The 16,919-nt window shown below is 38.1% G+C and overlaps 1 protein-coding gene across 1 annotated transcript; it reads left to right on the forward strand.

Annotated features, from left to right (window-relative positions):
• Positions 1-635: 635 nt before the first annotated feature.
• On the forward strand, positions 636-6,659 carry tmem182a (transmembrane protein 182a). The gene is made up of 5 exons (XM_061053342.1): positions 636-1,047; positions 3,137-3,239; positions 4,755-4,853; positions 4,973-5,110; positions 5,950-6,659. The coding sequence occupies exons 1-5, from the start codon at positions 889-891 to the stop codon at positions 6,174-6,176; spliced, it is 726 nt and encodes a 241-aa protein (XP_060909325.1). The 5' UTR covers positions 636-888; the 3' UTR covers positions 6,177-6,659.
• Positions 6,660-16,919: the final 10,260 nt, after the last annotated feature.

The raw sequence follows: 16,919 nt of genomic DNA on the forward strand, positions 1-16,919 counted from the left end.
AAAATGCTCTTTGCATGACATTTATTAAATTGTCTTACATGCTTTTAATGTCAAAATCAAAACAGTATTCAAAGCCACAGTGACCTTTTTAAAGGGACATGCTAATTTGGAGGGAATATGTATTTTGTGTACGTGAATCCAGTGTTCAGAAGTGTAGAATGTTTGTGTTAATAATGTGACTTTTTCTTTGAAATACTACAATATATTTTGGAAGTATCATGATGTCATGTTTAAGTTTTTATAAAGCAACATTTGATAATCATCTCAGTGATATCCCCAAGAAGTAAGGGTGCATCAACAGCATTTACAGGAAACGATTCCTTCTGGGTTTGTGTGTTTACATGTGTGCTGTGTCCTGGTGTGGCAGAAGCTTAAGACACGATGTTGTGGGTGTTGCAGGACGCTTCTTCACCCCCTTTTCTGTCCTTCCAGTCCCACCCTGCCCTGACATTCCCGTGCAGACGCCGGGTGTCCAGTTGCCACCGGTTATTTCTGAGCCCCTCCCTTCACACTCTCCAACTGTTCTACATACTCAGTGGAGAGGAGCAGCCGCCTTCAATCAGACCCCTAAAATAGCTTGGGGTGCTTGGGAGGGAGGGAGGGAGGGCTGTGACTGACTGACTGAAGACCCCAGCAGGGTCCAGAGGGTGTCATGTGCTCAGCCTTGTCCTCCCATAACACAGACAGGGAAACAGGAGAGGGAGTCAAGATCCAGAAAGTTAGAATCAACCAGCGGGAAGCTTTCTCGCTCAGTGGATTTACTAAAGTTCAAGAGGAGTGACTGTTTGTGACTCTTTTTGTCACATGCATTCGCAGTAGTTGGAGGGGGGGAAAACAAATCAGACAGTGTTGACATCCAGTATCTGAGTGGCTGCTGAATCCTGGACCATGAAGCTCAGTGTGGCATTGTTTTTTGCAGGGCTCTTCGGGGCTCTTGCAGCCGTGTTCATCCTGCTTTCGTTTGGAACTGATTATTGGCTGCTGGCCTCGGAGAGCTGTCAAACAAACCCTGACGAAACTGTCAGCCCGGCTGGTGTGATCATAGAGGTGGGTGTAGCAGATTTATGAAAAACAAGTCATCGTTTTAAAAAAAAAGAGTTGAAATCTTCTTAACTTCATTTTTAGATATAACGATTTTTCATGTGTGCATGCATAAGGTCAGATGTTCTCGTTGTAAGAATAGAGACAGGAATAATCACAGTAGTTGTTTTAACATGTGTAGTAAATATGCTTTGGTGTATTGTCAATGTGAACTCTATTCCCTTGGAACTTTAAAAATGCATGCTAATAAGGAAATAGCGAGTTATCTAAGTGGAATGTTGTTTATGTGTGCAGCATTCGAGTCCAAGTCATATTTCCCTGTAAGGACTAAAATCAAAGTTCAGCATTAATAAATCACATTGCATCATATCTATTGTATTGCATTCTCTCATATCGTTTGCTTTTGTGTCACATTTTATCGTAGCGTAATGTATAATATCCTATTGTATCGTACCTATATTGTAGCTGATCATTAATCGTACCATACTGTGTAGTATGGTATGGTATTGTACAGTACCCTATCGTACCTTATCACATCATATCACATCGTATAGTATAGTATAGGATAGTATGGTAGAGTTTAGATGTGAAGGTTAATATTTATAAATGATGTCAGGTTTTATTGCTGAGACAAGAGAACAGAAACAATGCTAGTGATTGTATCTTTAAGTAGCCTATAGTATTTAAACTTTAAATGCAATATGATGCATGTTAACTCTATTCCCACAGGAAACATATTTGACAGCTACCTTTAAACATAAAGATAAAGTAAACTTTATTTATTCCGCATTGGGGGACATTTCTTTGTTACAGCAGCAGCAAAAACAGCAGTATAATTAGTAAAAATAGCAAAAAGTAAACCCCCCCCCCCCATATTTACATTAATTAAATAAAGAAAAAAACATAACATAAAGCCTCTTTTTCTATTTTGGAAAACAATCCGGTTGATTTTTCAGCCCAGTAGGGTGGAGAGAGGCATCCCTGTTCCAGGACATCTTCATGTAATCAGACACTGTTTAATGTAGTGTGTGTGTGTGTGTGTGTGTGTGTGTGTGTGTGTGTGTGTGTGTGTGTGTGTGTGTGTGTGTGTGTGTGTGTGTGTGTGCAGCTATGCAGTATTGAGACACAGCATGTACCACGTGGCCCTATGATAGAAATACAAATACCAGTGGGCCTGTTGGCATGCTGCTGTATTGAATATCACCGACATGAACATACTTAACTTTTTCATAGTGGGCTCTGATACTGGAATCAACACATGATATCACCACAATCAAACCAAAGCAGCATAGTATATACAGTAATACAGTGTAAATATCTCACTTTTCAGGATGAATCCAAACTCAGATCTCACTTTTCAGGGCAATAACACAATCTTTAAGTGGAGATCAAGTGTGAAGAAGATGTTAGTCATATAAAGAACTTATTCTCAACTTTTCTGACTTGTATTGACTTTTAACCCTTAATTCAAATGATCTCTCTTTCTATGACCTGTCATCACAGTTTGAACATCACTGAGGTTCATTTGATTTTTTTTGTGTGTGTTGGTAGAAAGCTAAAATGATTAACTATATACTTTGGTGTACTTAAGGTTTGGAGCAACTGTCTCAGATTACTTTTATATAATTTCTTAAAAGCAATCCATATAGGAAAAAAAACTTTTCATGACAAATGATGACACTTTAATGTCCAAATTCTTCTCAGATTGCACCCTCGATAATATATAATATGGATGATGTTTTAGTCAATCGAGGATGTTTAGTATTCAGCAAAAATAGCTACAACCAAAGTCAAATGCTTCCTGAATGAGAAAACCGTTGAACTGCACGTTCACGCGGCCCGAGCAAGAACCTGCACGAGGTTAGAGGTCCTTCCTCAGCTCGACCCTTGACCCTAATTAGCAGCTGCTGTGTGTCACTGTGGCACCACATAGAAGGCCGGCACCCGCCTCACATGATGGCAAAAGCTGTTCTTAGACTTTTATTGCACCCATTGATAACATGGAGTTCATTACGTACCTACTCTACTCTGAACTATTTCTGAAGTTAAATTATATTTCATTCTTGTGTGTCAGCGTGGAGATGGGGTGACGCAGGAGGCAGCCAGAGACGTCACTCTGTACCATGAGGGGTTTTTCTGGAAGTGTTCGTTTGGAGGCAGCGAGGGAGATGACCATCTGATGTGGAAGCTCTGGTTCAGTAAGAAACACTGTTAACACAAAGTTGTTTTAATGTTCGTTTTAATGTTTGTTTTCGGCTCAATTTTCTCTTTGTTTCATTAGCTTTATATTCAATCTGAGTACAATTACTCACAGAATTATCTTTATTTTTTATAAATGTTTTGTACCTTTTCTTTTGACCTAATTTAAATCCAATATGAGGAACAATAATTAAGAGACAGAGAAATAACTATAGAGCATGCTATCCCAGCTTGTGATATCACTATTGTTGGCATCAATTTCCAACTCACTACTAGAAATTTCTTTGGAGCAAAATGTTTAAAAACAACAAAAAAAAAATCATCCAATTCGGGACTTTACTTTAGAACATGCTGTCTCCACCATGACAGATGACGAGCATATGAAAGTGCATTATATGATTATGTTTAGGGGATTTTTCAGTGTAGCACAGGATTCATTAACTAGTTCATAAAATTAAGAGAAGATGACCAAACAAGTATTTTTTAGTTGTCAACAAGGGTCTTAATAAGTAGCAGAGGATCAATGTTAGACTGTATTTAAGATTCACTCTTAAGCAAAGACAATATTTATGCCTAATTTCTAAAAACTTTCCCTTTATTATGTAACGGTCTTCCTGCATGCTCCAAGTTGTTTTCTCCGTCAATAAAACTGGAGAGCGTCAGATTGGTGGAAACCCTCTCGTGTGACTGTTTTAGAGGGCGAGCCATGTGATGTTATTTTGGTCGTCTGTCAGGTGATAGTGTGTCATCTATTTTCTGATGGGGACTCTGAATGGTTGGGCATTGTTGGAAACAAGCTTCCAGCACTAAAAGGACCTTGTGAGGGTCTGTGGAATTTCACATGCTGGAAGAGAGAAGAGAGGAGAGAGGAGAGCGGGACAAGAATAATAAAACATAATGAGAGAGGAACATTTTTTTATTATAGCTTTCTTTTTGTCATATCTAAATCCATCCGAGACGGAGAAAACACACACTCTATACGAAGTTAAACCATCAAAGAAACTAAGACTGTTTATGTTTACTATGTTTACTTTAAAGACTTTATATGGGATTTTTCACACTTAAATGTATAAATCAAGTATATCCTCTGAAAATAACTCTGTGAGTCATGACTGTCTACAATGGGTGTAACACCCGAGTCCCACTGTCTGTGATGTCTTCAGAGTCCTGTCTTCAGTTTGTTTACATCGCCGGGACGGCCGGCTGACTCCTCCCCTCGCGTATAAAAGTTGTTTAATTGAGGGACTAGAGAAAAGAAGAATAACATACTGTACTCACTGCTTAACTGTGTTTCTAGATCACGCTGATTTCAGGTAAATTTACATGCAGTGTGAAGATACGAGCATAATAAAGATCGCTAGCATTAGCATGCTAACACAACAATGCAGCGCGAGTTGTTTTGGTTTCATGCTGGTGCTCAAGGGCGACATCTGCTGGATCAAAACATCACATATAAAGCCTTTAAAGACTTTTTGTTCACTCACTGTGTTTTTTTCCCTCCTGTCTGTCTCCAGCAAATCAGCCCCACTCTAAAGTGTGCATGCACGCCTACCTCTTCCCTTTCCCCGTGTCTCATCAGACCCACAATGCAACAGATTATGATTCTGCTATAAGTAAGTGTCTGTTAATCTATTTGAATGTGGTTTGAGATGACACAGATCAAGTTTACTTACTTACTGTATATGATTCAACTGCTGTACACACACATTGTCTTGTATGTCTCTTTGTGCAGTCTACAGAGGTTTCTGGAGCATCTTCATGCTGATCGGTGTGGCAGCTGTGGTGCTCGGCGGGTTCTTCATCATCTGTGCCGCTCCGTTCGCCAGCCATCGCCTGTACAAAGCAGGAGGAGGCCTCTTCCTGGTCTCAGGTAAGAACTGAAATGGTTCACTCCTATATTAGTACACTAACTTAAAGCTCCTGTTAGGATTTTTCTTCTGGTAATAAAAATAATAAAGCCTGGTATAAATTACTGATGGCTTATATATGGCCTGCATATGCAAACAAAGATAATCAGCAACAAGACATATTATTTACAAGTACTTTTTAAATGTCTGTAAATGCTGTCAGGGGTAGGTATCACATTTTTTCTTATTTTTTTATACTTAAAGGTGCACTGTGTAGATTTGGTAGTGAAATTAGAAAGTTGGAGAATAGAAACAATTCCCTGCTATATTTTCTAAACTAAATCCACAAACTTTACACAAAGAATAAAAAAGGGTACTTGGAACCCTTTTTGGAGCTAAAAAAGCTACCAGGAGAGTTACGGTATCACTGTTGCGGTCCCCCCCCCCCCCCCCCCACCATTACTTCTCGTGTAGCATTTATTTCCAAACAGTGTCACAGGGACCAAATTGTCCTCTGAGGAGAGTTTGTGCATGGAGATATGAGCATATGCCACAGAATCTGTACATTTCTCCAACTTTTAAATGTCTCTATTATCTACCAAAACTCCACAGTGCACCTTTAAAATATAATATAAAATAATAATAAAATAAATGCAGGACTGTTACTTGGACTAATACACTTGTCAGGGTTGTGGTGGAATTTTAAACTAACTACAGGATTTTAAATAAATCCCCCCTTTGAGTTAAAATGTGATTTATTTATTTTGCCCTGTTTGGATCAGTTTGCATTGGTTGACTTAACAAGTGTGTGAGTGGCTTTGAATCATCCCCCATCTGGTCTCTGTGTCGCTCCCCGCACCAGGCCTGTTCCTGCTGTGTGTGGTGGTGATGTACGTCCTGTGGCTGGAGGTGTTGGACGTGTTGGATCTCTACATAGAACACCAGCGCTCTGCAGTGTGTCCTACCTTCCAGCTGTCCCACCACTACGGCCTCTCCTTCATGTTCGCCCCTGTTGGCATTTTCTTCTGCCTCCTTGCCGGCCTTCTTTTCCTCCTCATCGGCCGAACCGTCCAGATACACTGCCACTGAGGTTAGAGGAAGCATTTAGATTCAGTTTTTATTTTCTTTCTTTTTTTTTTTTACCACTGTGGTCTTGATTTTTCCCCAAGTAGGGCTCTGGAGATTGTAGCTCTGAGGTTTATATTGGCTGATCCTTTTTGAATACTGTTGCAGAATCAACCTTTTTTAGGGTCTATTTAAAGGTAGTAGTATAAATGACCTATGGTGTACATGACTTTAGTTTGAATCTGTGGGCAATGAGTGTATGTGCAAAAACTATCATGTGCTGAAAAGGTTAAAGTGCACAGTATGAAGCTAAGAATGATGCACAATTGTTCTGTATATACAATGATAAGAGTCCGTGTTTGGTTAAACAGCACCTTGCCATGATGTTCAATTCAAATAAAAAATACAAATCTGGAGGTCCATTAAATCATACTAAATATGTCATCTTTAAAAACTGATCACACCTTATAAAGAAAACAGCTAAACAGCCGAGTCGTTACTCAAACATGAGTCAATAACGTATTTGTTCATGACTGTTCTCTGTTGCAGATGAAGAGATATTTGGGGCCCTGGGGAGTTTTTAGAACAACAGTCACATTATGTGTGTCAGTGAGTGCAGAATAAACTACAGTACACATGTTCATCAATATACAGAAAATCTTCTCAATGCAGTCGGCTCAGTTTAAAAATAGTTAGGGGGAACAATGGAGCTCTATGGCACACTGACGCCTGCTCATTTCAGTGTTTCCTTCTTTTTTTTTTTAAATGTATTTGAAAATTAGAAAAATGCAGAATCATTAGTTACTTATCCTTTAATTAAATGAAATATTTATATTTCACTGAGTGTATCATGCTTAATAGTTTCTGCTTGTTTTGCAGTATTATCTTCAGATGTTACTCTGTATATAGCCCAAATCTGATTGATTAAGTGGTGCAGCGCAATTGATTCTATTTATAAGTGAGCTTGAAGCATGATTGGCTTTTTAATGTTGGGTTTATATAACTGTTTATGTTGATTTTCTTTTCTTGTACATGTTCTTAGCATTATGTCTGGGTTTCATAGCGTTATTAAAGCAGGGGTCGGCAACTCGAGGGGCAACTAGGAGTGAGTTTTTAAAAAAAAAGAAATGTAACAACTAAAGCAAAGCAATGCTAAAGCCACCAATTCAAACAGGTGAGTGTGAAGTGTCTGAGGGCGCGGTCACACTGGCCATCTGTACCGTGCTGTACTCAAGCACAATTGGCCCCCCACTCGTGGTGCAGGACGAGTCTACAGGAGGGGGTGGTTAGGCAAGTCTTTGTCTTTGCTGACCAGGGGCGTCATGCAAGCCAAAATTCTAGGGGGAGCACAAGTTAGAGTAGGGACAAGTGGTAACTTTCTGGAAAAATAATAGATGACTAATGATGCCACGTTTTGCATTTTGAATATAATATACTGAATCTATAATCAGAGAAACAAGGGGTAGGCCTATTATCACTAAAATCATGTGAAGTTCCTCAAATCATTACAAATGCTTAATTGTTTTTGTAGCTTCCACCACTTAAAATCCCATTTCTTTAAAGTAAAACAGCGTACAGGTTAAGGGATTAAGGTATGGCATTAGAAGAATACAATGCATTTAAAATATTACTGATCAATAATAAAACTTACTGAAAAGTAATGTTAAGAAATAAAATAAAATCCGATCAGAAAACGTGGGAGGTTACACGCCCCACCATGTGTGCACGGCCATGACGCCTCTGTTGCCAACATCCTGCTACCATCTGCAATTCTTGTGCCGCTAACTCGTTAGCTTTAGCGCAGGTGGACAGGAAAAATACTTTATGTGAAGACAAGTGAGACATCCAGTCACTCACAGACGGTGAGAGCCACATATACAGGATGTTATTCTCTTTTTTTTCCCCCTCAGAACATTTGATTTGTTATTTGCTGCAATAAGATTTCAACAAATAAAACACAAGTGCTTTAGAAAATAAATGTCCCTACCCCTGCTTTAAGTCTGTCTTGAGATACTGACGTTTAATATTTTGTACATGTAAATGTTTTTTTGTGGTCTGTGTGGCAATAAAAGCAGCTTTGGTGTCTAAAATGAATAATTTGGTTATTGTTAATAAGTCAAAGAACTAAGGAAAGAGAGTACACTCTTGAATCGAGTCTTTTAGAAGGGTATCAGATTTGTGTTTAGCCAAAGACACATTTCATTGACTAAGAATAAAAGGTCTCTTATCAAGCAAGCAGAATCCTAAGGGCCATCAATATGAAATCTTATAGACTCCTCTGTGAAGACCAATCAGGAAAAAGAAACTCCTGATTCAAGCTCTTACTGTTTAAAAAGGGATAATTGTATTAAAGGTGTTTTCAAAACATTCAATATGTCACCACAAGAGGGCACTGTTGCATCATTTAGTTTACACATGAACCCAGAGGAGAGCAGCAGAAATCCTATTTTGCTTATCTGGAGTCAGTGCCGAGCGTATGTGGCGTTATGCATTTAATCACAGCTTCAGAAGCAGGATCTGTAGATGAAAGAATTCACACCTTGGCTGACAGACGGATGGTAATTTCACTCATGAATGGAGCATTTGATCAGGATCTGAATGGACTCCTGTGTCGATTCTCATGTGTCTGTATCAACTCTGTGCCTCCCCAGCTTTAAAAATGTACTTATCATACATGGGGGTAATGCTTCAGGATGTAGCAGGGAGAGACACAATGTGAGGCATTGATTACTTTGTGAGAATGACTTTGACTTTACAGACGAGGATGAGGATGGAAAAAAAAAATCACACTTTCCTTATTCCTGACATTTCAAACTGCAGGGAGAGTCTTCGCACTAAACTTCAGATCGGCCTTATGAGAAGCTATACACGCCGAGGTAAAACCACTGCAGGTCACAAAATGAGGCCGCAGAGGTTGGCAAATTGTAGGATAAGATCTCAGGATTTGTCCTGATTCAGGTTGGAGTGGTTCTTTCAGCCAAGACTCCCCCAGGGAAGAAAAAAAAATCTTATCTGGTGGACTTCCTGGTTTAAATTAAATCATAATAAGAGAACCAGAAATATTTCATTATTTCTCAATCCACTTTGGGGGGAGGGAGAGAGAGAGAGAGAGAGAGAGAGAGAGAGAGAGAGAGAGAGAGAGAGAGAGAGAGAGAGAGGTGGGTTGTATTGCAGGTGTGGAGCAGGCCACCTCCTCCTCCCGCAGCAGCAGCAGCAGCAGCAGCAGCAGCAGCAGCAGCCGGGGCCTTCAGCAGTCAGTAATGTCATCAGAGTCCCGGCTGAATTCAGCACTCACTGTTCTGCATGATTGCCCATGATAATTGTGTGTTGATAGGGAGCGCCGGAGATGGAGTATAATTTCCACCGAGAGATTCCTAAACAAATACCTGTGCTCAGCAGAGGAGATGGAGTGTGGCAGGAGGTGAGGAGGAGAATAGTGGATGAGGGGAAGATAGAGGATGAGAGGGTAACACCTTCAGAGGAGGAGGAGGAGGAGGAGGAGGAGGAGGGACGGAGAGTAAAGGTCTCACTGCAGGGGCCTTAAAGTCTGAACCTAAAGAAACCAAAGCAAGGCAATGCCAAGGTACTGCTTAAAAAAAATGAGGTAACATCATTGATTGATAAAATGTCAAATAGAAGAGACAGGGAAAAAAAGGAACTGAACAAAACAGAATAATAGAACACAGAATAGAATAGTATCTTTTTAATATCGCAATAAGTAAGGTCTTTTACCTGCTTTTTGTAAAGTGTCTCGAGATAACACTTGTTATGAGTTGACGCTATACAAATAAAAATTGATTGATTGATTGAATAGGCATCACTAACATTAATTAAGAAAGAAAGGGAATGGAAAAGAAGAGAACAGAATAGAACTAAGAGAATAAAACACTACAGAGGAAAATAGTATGGAATGGAACAGAATTACTAAAAAAAAAAGATAATTTAAAAATAACAATAAGAATAGAGCAGAATGTGATATAAAGAAGTGATTAGAAAAGGTGTACTATTCGATAATTCTGCTATTTCTGACATTATACTGTAGACTCCTCGTGTGTGTACAGCAACAACAAAAACTGAAGTCAAATTAAATGATCAATATACGCACACTTTTAATGTTAATACTGAATAATATACCTCATGTAAATTGACCCATCTGTCACATAATTGCATTTTTTCATGTTACTTCAGCATCTTTTGCTCTACTCACCACTGCACTGTTTCATGTTTAGTCTTGTAAATATTAGTCTTTTCTTATTCTGTTTATTGTTGATATTTAATGTTGTACCTGTACATAAGAGAGCACAGTTCACAGAAGTTGAATTCCTTGTGTGTGTAAGCACACCTGGCCAATAAAGCTGATTCTGATGGTGAAAAAACACACTTTTAAATCAGAGTTTGTTTCGTTTTTAAATACAAAAATACTCCCTTGGTAAAACAAAAGATTAAATGAATGAATGAATCCTATTTTGACCACAGATTGGTAAAAAAAAAAAAAGTTTGTCTCTTATTAAAACATCCAGAATCCATGAATGTGTTTTTTAATTTCAAGGATCCACATCACATGAGTGTAATCTACATATTAAACCATTTTACATAGTTGTAATGAATCAATATATACAGTACATTTGTTTAACTGGGATAAAAAGGGTGAGCACAGAGAGACAGCTGAAAGTGAAAAAGTGTATTTTTAAGTGACAAACTGTGCACACACATGGTTCTACATGTGGAAAGTGACTTTAAATGTGAAGAGGTACAAGAAGACCAAATGCAGAAATCTAAATCCCACAGATTTTTAGGAACGCTCAGAGAGATGGAAAGTAACTTTAAACAGAAAAAGCTTTTTTTTTTGTACTGAGGCATGCAGTAAACACAATTTGAAGCTACTCTGATGAACTTGTTTGTGTCCAGTGCACAAGTAAGAAATATTCTGTCCTGCTTCTTCTTCTTCAAAAAAAAAAAAATCAATCACTGTGATTTCTGTCTGTGGAAAACTCAAAACGAAGGCTGTTTCTGCATCGTTCAGTTAATGGTCTTGTCTAATGTAAAGATCAGAGGCAGCAGTTTCTGGCATTAAATAGAAATAATCAGTCGCCTTGCTGATGGTCTCCTGGCTTTTGTAGACATATACAAGCATCATTATTTGAGTCTTTTCCATAACCAGATTAAACTCAGCTATTAGGGTGCCGGTAGACTATAGTGGTTTGGGTGTGCGTCCCATGTACGGAGGCTAATAGTCCTCCAAGAGGCAACCCGGGTTTGAATCCGACCTGTGGCTCCTCTCCTGCATGTCATTCCCCATTCTCTCTCTCTCTCTCCCTGATTTCTAACTCGATCCACTGTCCTCTCTCTAAAATAAAACCATAAAAAAAAAAAAAAAATCTCAGCTGCCAGATGACTTTTTAAATTTGGTAGCTTGATCTGAAGTTAGACCTGGACATACTGGAAACTAAGGCTTATGAAATGATGTTAGGACTTAAGGCCTATTTGACTTTTGTCTTAAAGTCTTTATATGTGATTTTTTTTTTGATCCAGCAGATGTCGCCCTTGAGCACCAGCATGAAACCAAAACAACTCACACTGCATTGTTGTGTTAGCATGCTAATGCTAGCGATCTTTATTATGCTCGTATCTTCACACTGCATGTAAATTTACCTGAAATGAGCGTGATCTAGAAACACAGTTAAGCAGTGAGTACAGTATGTTATTCTTCTTTTCTCTAGTCCCTCAATTAAACAACTTTTATACACGAGGGGAGGAGTCAGCCGGCCGTCCGGGCGATGTAAACAAAGTGAAGATAGGACTCTGAAAACTCTGAAAACATCACAGACAGTGGGACTCGGGTGTTACACCCATTGTAGACAGTCATGACTCACAGAGTTATTTTCAGAGGATATACTTGATTTATATTATATTTAAGTGTGAAAAATCACATATAAAGACTTTAAGTGTTTATTTGATTTGTGTCTTAAAGAAGAGATTTTTTTCTTTCATGCTGTGACTTAATGAAAGAGTAACTTTGGAATCTCTGTCAATAAATGTGCTCTGTTGAAGTGAAGGGATCCTGAAAGAGTCCACAAAGAAGCCGAGAGACTCTGTGGGACGTTGATGGAATCCTTCACTCTTCTGGTCGGGGGGGGAAAAGCAGAGGAGTCGGACTCTCAGTCAACACTTGTATATTTAACCTTGAGGGAGGTTTAAGTTAATTGGAAAACACTCTTTGCCTGAGTGCTCTCACCTCGTGGCACGCAACGTAGTTATCATGGCTTATCTTCCAAACGTATCATAATCCCGCACGACATGCAAGTCAGATTTCATTTAAATCAGATTACTTACAACTCTCAGAAAAAAAAAAGAGCTAAGTATTTGAATTGCATGAACAATATGGCAAGTCATATTACACGCTGCTTTCCTCTTTAGAGATAGTTTTACATAATTTCCTGTTCGTTTTTGAAATAATGAATAGACAATGGGCTGTATAATTGTGAGGATTTACAATTCAGAGGACTGTGCGTGTATAATCATCATGCATTATGCAGAGACGGGGAGCACATAGGTCACCGGTGGCGCAGGCACAGAAAAAGTAACTCCGGTCATCAACAGATCAACACTTTTTATTAGCTTGATACATGAAATGAAATCTGTTTGATGAGGCGACATCATCAGGATCAGAGAGGCAAAAAGCCCCCGAAAGCAGAGCGTCAAACCATCTCCATACGTTCAATCAATGGAGTCTACACCGCTGGTTTATTACACTGTTGGCTAGTAGAGCGCCACCTGTACTGGAGTGGATCCTTTTCTGGCCTCCCTTTCACATGCTCCGGCCTCACACCTCAGTTTTGTGCATATCAATGACATTCCAAAGTGTGTGTGGAAAGCCCTCGTTCATGCTCAAGGTCTCTTGTTTCAAAGGCATGCTAATGTCTTTCACAGTGAAACTCCTCTCAGCGGCACTCTTTTAACTGCCAGAGCAACTGTGTAGGAGATGATGGGCGACTCTTCAGCCATCTTTTTCCTCTTGAATATTCATACTTTTTTAAAAATGGCACATGTATATCCACAAATCTTAAACAAAGATCAATTTAGCTTTCCTATAACAGAGATTTACGTTTTTTCCACATTGCCTTTTCACTTAAATTCTTCTTCTTGGTGTCTCTTAATTGTACAATAATTCAGTCCAATCTTTAAAAAAAGCTAGATTCAATGCTGTTTATATGAACCAACTGGTCACCATTTTCTCCCTTTGCCATGCTTTCTGTGGGATTCAGTGTTTCTCCTTATTTGGGTGCAGCTTCCCCTGCAGCTATTAATTAATGCCGCAGCACAAAAAAAAAGCCGGTGAATCTACTTCATGAATATTCAAACGCACCTCGTGCATATCATTTCTTATGCAGTGTTGTAACACGGGCCGCTGGTGAGGCAAAGCATCATGGATCCAGAGCCTGTCAGGGTTTCTGTCTCTGTGCTCGTCTGAACCTGGAGTCCATGCTTTTTTTTTAAAAGTCTTTAAAGTGAGATCTAACAGGATGTCAGGCTGGATGGTAAAGTTCTAAATGAGATTATTTTACACATTTTATTGTGTTTTTTCTCTCTCAAATTGGTTTATCTTTGTTTTTATGAAGATATTAGAAAATATTTCAGTATCTATTGTGTTTTTTCTTATAAACTCAGTGTTCACATTATTAGGAACATACACATTGTTTGATGTCGTCAAGTAGAACTGCTCTGCTGTTAGTTTACTTCTACAAAATGTAAAGGTCTTAAACAGCTTCTCTTGATTACATAGACAGAGAGCATAAATACACTTAGATCTAAAGAATGCAAATTTAGCAGAAAATGATTTTTCTGACTGAATATTTATTTAAAAAAACAGTGCATTGCATACATTTATTATGTATTATTTTCTTTTAGTTAACATTTGTGTAGCTCTAGATCCTCTTTGATAATATCCTCCACTTCTACTACATTTTATGACTATATTTCTTAATTTGTCTTTCTATCAAACCTTTTTTATATCATTTTTTAAACTGTCACAGAGGTGCATTGTGCAAATATTGCTGCATTATATTCAGAGTAGTTTCTTTTTTTATGACACATTTATTTATTTCCTATATTCTGCGTCCTGCTTAATAATTAATGTAGTTCTACTGTGGCTGTTTTTAATTTTCACATATTGTGATTTGAATGCCTGTTAAAGTGTCCTCTTGTGTTCATGTGTTAGCTTCATTTATCAAACGGCATATTTTTGAACATGCAAATGTCTGCCATTTGAAAGCAATAAGTAAACAACAGAGTGTTTACTAGTAGTAACAAAGTATTATGTTTTTATGCAGATTAAGGAGAAATTATGTATTTTAATGTAGTCCTGCACAAAACCACAAAAATATCATTTTTTAAACATTTCCAATAACGATAAACTTTACAACAAGAGACACAGTTATACCTAAAAATGGAAACTGACTGATTATTTTATTTATTATTAATGTGAGGAGCACAAGGCTTTAAGCACCTCTTTAAATACAGTAAATAACTTGTAATTAACAAGTAGCCTACACATGTTTAAGGCTATAAAAAGGAAATTTTCCGAGTAAAAGAAAAGTGACAACATATATATATTTATAAAAAAATCTTATTAAATACATTAATATGACTAAAACGTCACAATCTTTCTGCTTTAGTGACACTTTTTATTTTTTTTATATGTTTTTGAAGTCACGTCGTTCTCTCTCCAAATGAACTCATGGATCAAAGGTAATTAAAACATCTTCAATAATAACTATTCATATTTTTTCTAAGGATAAAAATCAATCAAACAGTATTTTTTTTTTTTTGCTCTCAGTTTTACTTCACACATCTTTAATCTCTGATTCTCCATCAGTGCGTCTCAACGCCACAACTGAAATGTTTGTTGATCCGTTCTGCTGAACCACGAGCCCTCAGAGTGTCTTAATGTTACACATGTTTATTAATGCACTTTAACAAGAGGGCACTGTCATATCTGTTCGTCTTTAACATGTCAGCGTGTGTAAATGGAGGCAGGCTTAAATAAACAGGAGCGAGCGCTGTTTACCATATTTAATAGAAGACAAATATACAATTCTAATGTTACTATTCAAATGATCGCTCCTTCTCTTTGTTTCTCTCTTCATGTGTATTCATAAGAGAAGCCTCATATGCAGCCTCCCTTCATTAGAGGAACATTTATGAAAATTACAGATTATACATTGAGATTACGGCAAAGCAAACCCGGGCCCTATTATTAACACTTGAACTACATGTGTACAGACATCGCCTACAGTAGATGTTAGCATAGGTGACGTGTGCAAAGTTACAACAGGAAACCAGAAGACTTTTGGGAAGTTTTAGACACAAATGTTGGAAAACAACAACCTATGTGCTGGTTTGTATCCTGCAGAAATATGGCTGTGGTAAGTAGAAGAAGAATTATGGTCAAAAGGAAGCTACAAGCACAAATAAAGATTACATTTGAGTTTTAGCTTTAACAGGTGAAGCACCATTGTTGAAAAATGTCTTCAATCTTCTTGGAAGTTGAAGGCATACTGTAGAGTTTTCAACAATTAAAGAAAAGTAACACAAAAACAGACAAAACAAACTGAAAGCTTTACCTTCTGATGTCCTTTGAATGTCTGCAGCAGCGTCTTTGACAAATAAAAAAAAAAAAAATCCTTCTCATGTTTCAAGTACAAACACAACAAAAACAACGATCTGATCCTTTTTTCTTCACCTTCACCTTCACCAGGCTTCACGTGTGTCCTCGTGCCGCGGCTGCTGCCGTGCTTTTTATACCGGTTTCAACTTGCAAAAAATCATACCTTTGACCCCGAGTAAGGCTGACATTCCTTGAAAGTAAAATCTTATGCGCACACTGCGGTGTGTTTGCAATGGAAAGAGAAGACTTTGTATTAATTGAAGTATAATGATATCCCCTTTACTTGGAAAAGGAAGAAGCGGGCGGTGAATAATGTATCTCCATGCAGATGATAAATGAATATGTCCATATATTCATTTATTAATTCATAGGTTTGAATTGCAATTTACATTACACTTGTACTGCCATTAATTTACAGAAAATGTGCCAAAAAAGAAATGTTTTGTTCTTTACATTTGTGATAATTAAACTTTTAAGAATCAAGGACAATCCAGACATCCTTCTCACAAAACAACGGATCATTTCATCCTCCACTTCTCAGTTGAATATTTATTTTCTCCCTCACTTTGTCCTTCCTTCTTCTGTCTTCTTATTTGAACTTGTAAAAATCTCGTGTTTTTCTGAATCTCCTTCCTTCATGTCACCCTCTCTCCTCGCCTTCCTCCTCATATCTGACGACGAGCCGGCGAGGAGAAAAAGCCTTGACAAACAAACTTCTGCAAAGTTTTGACAAAGTAAGAAAAGGAAATGCCATGTGAGGAGGACTGTGGCGGGGGCTGCAGGCGGTTGAAGTCACATGCCAGAGGGGACCATACGCAGGATGGTAAATGTTACCGGTGATAAATAAACATTATTTAAAAGATGTGTCAGTCCCTGTTAGAACGAAGCCGTGCTTCATTTGTTTCGCTGCTCTGAGGCTAAAAGGAATATTTAATCACTCCTCTGAATGATATGAATAATCACTGATACTTTTCTTGAGAGCCACGAGCACACACATCCACGTTGACTTATGCAGTAAGGTTTGAGATTTACATACTGACGATTTACATTTGTGTGCATTTCAAAGTTTAAATATCACAAGATTTCTCAAGAACAAAATG

This window comes from Labrus mixtus, chromosome 13, assembly GCF_963584025.1.
Source record: "Labrus mixtus chromosome 13, fLabMix1.1, whole genome shotgun sequence".
Classification (NCBI taxonomy): domain Eukaryota; kingdom Metazoa; phylum Chordata; class Actinopteri; order Labriformes; family Labridae; genus Labrus; species Labrus mixtus.

Coding starts and splice junctions, on each gene's coding strand:
- tmem182a (XM_061053342.1), top strand. CDS start 889: ATGAAGCTCAGTGTGGCATTGTTTTTTGCAGGGCTCTTCGGGGCTCTT. Junction 1,048..3,136: donor CGGCTGGTGTGATCATAGAG/GTGGGTGTAGCA, acceptor GGGGTGACGCAG/GAGGCAGCCAGAGACGTCAC. Junction 4,854..4,972: donor AGATTATGATTCTGCTATAA/GTAAGTGTCTGT, acceptor CTCTTTGTGCAG/TCTACAGAGGTTTCTGGAGC.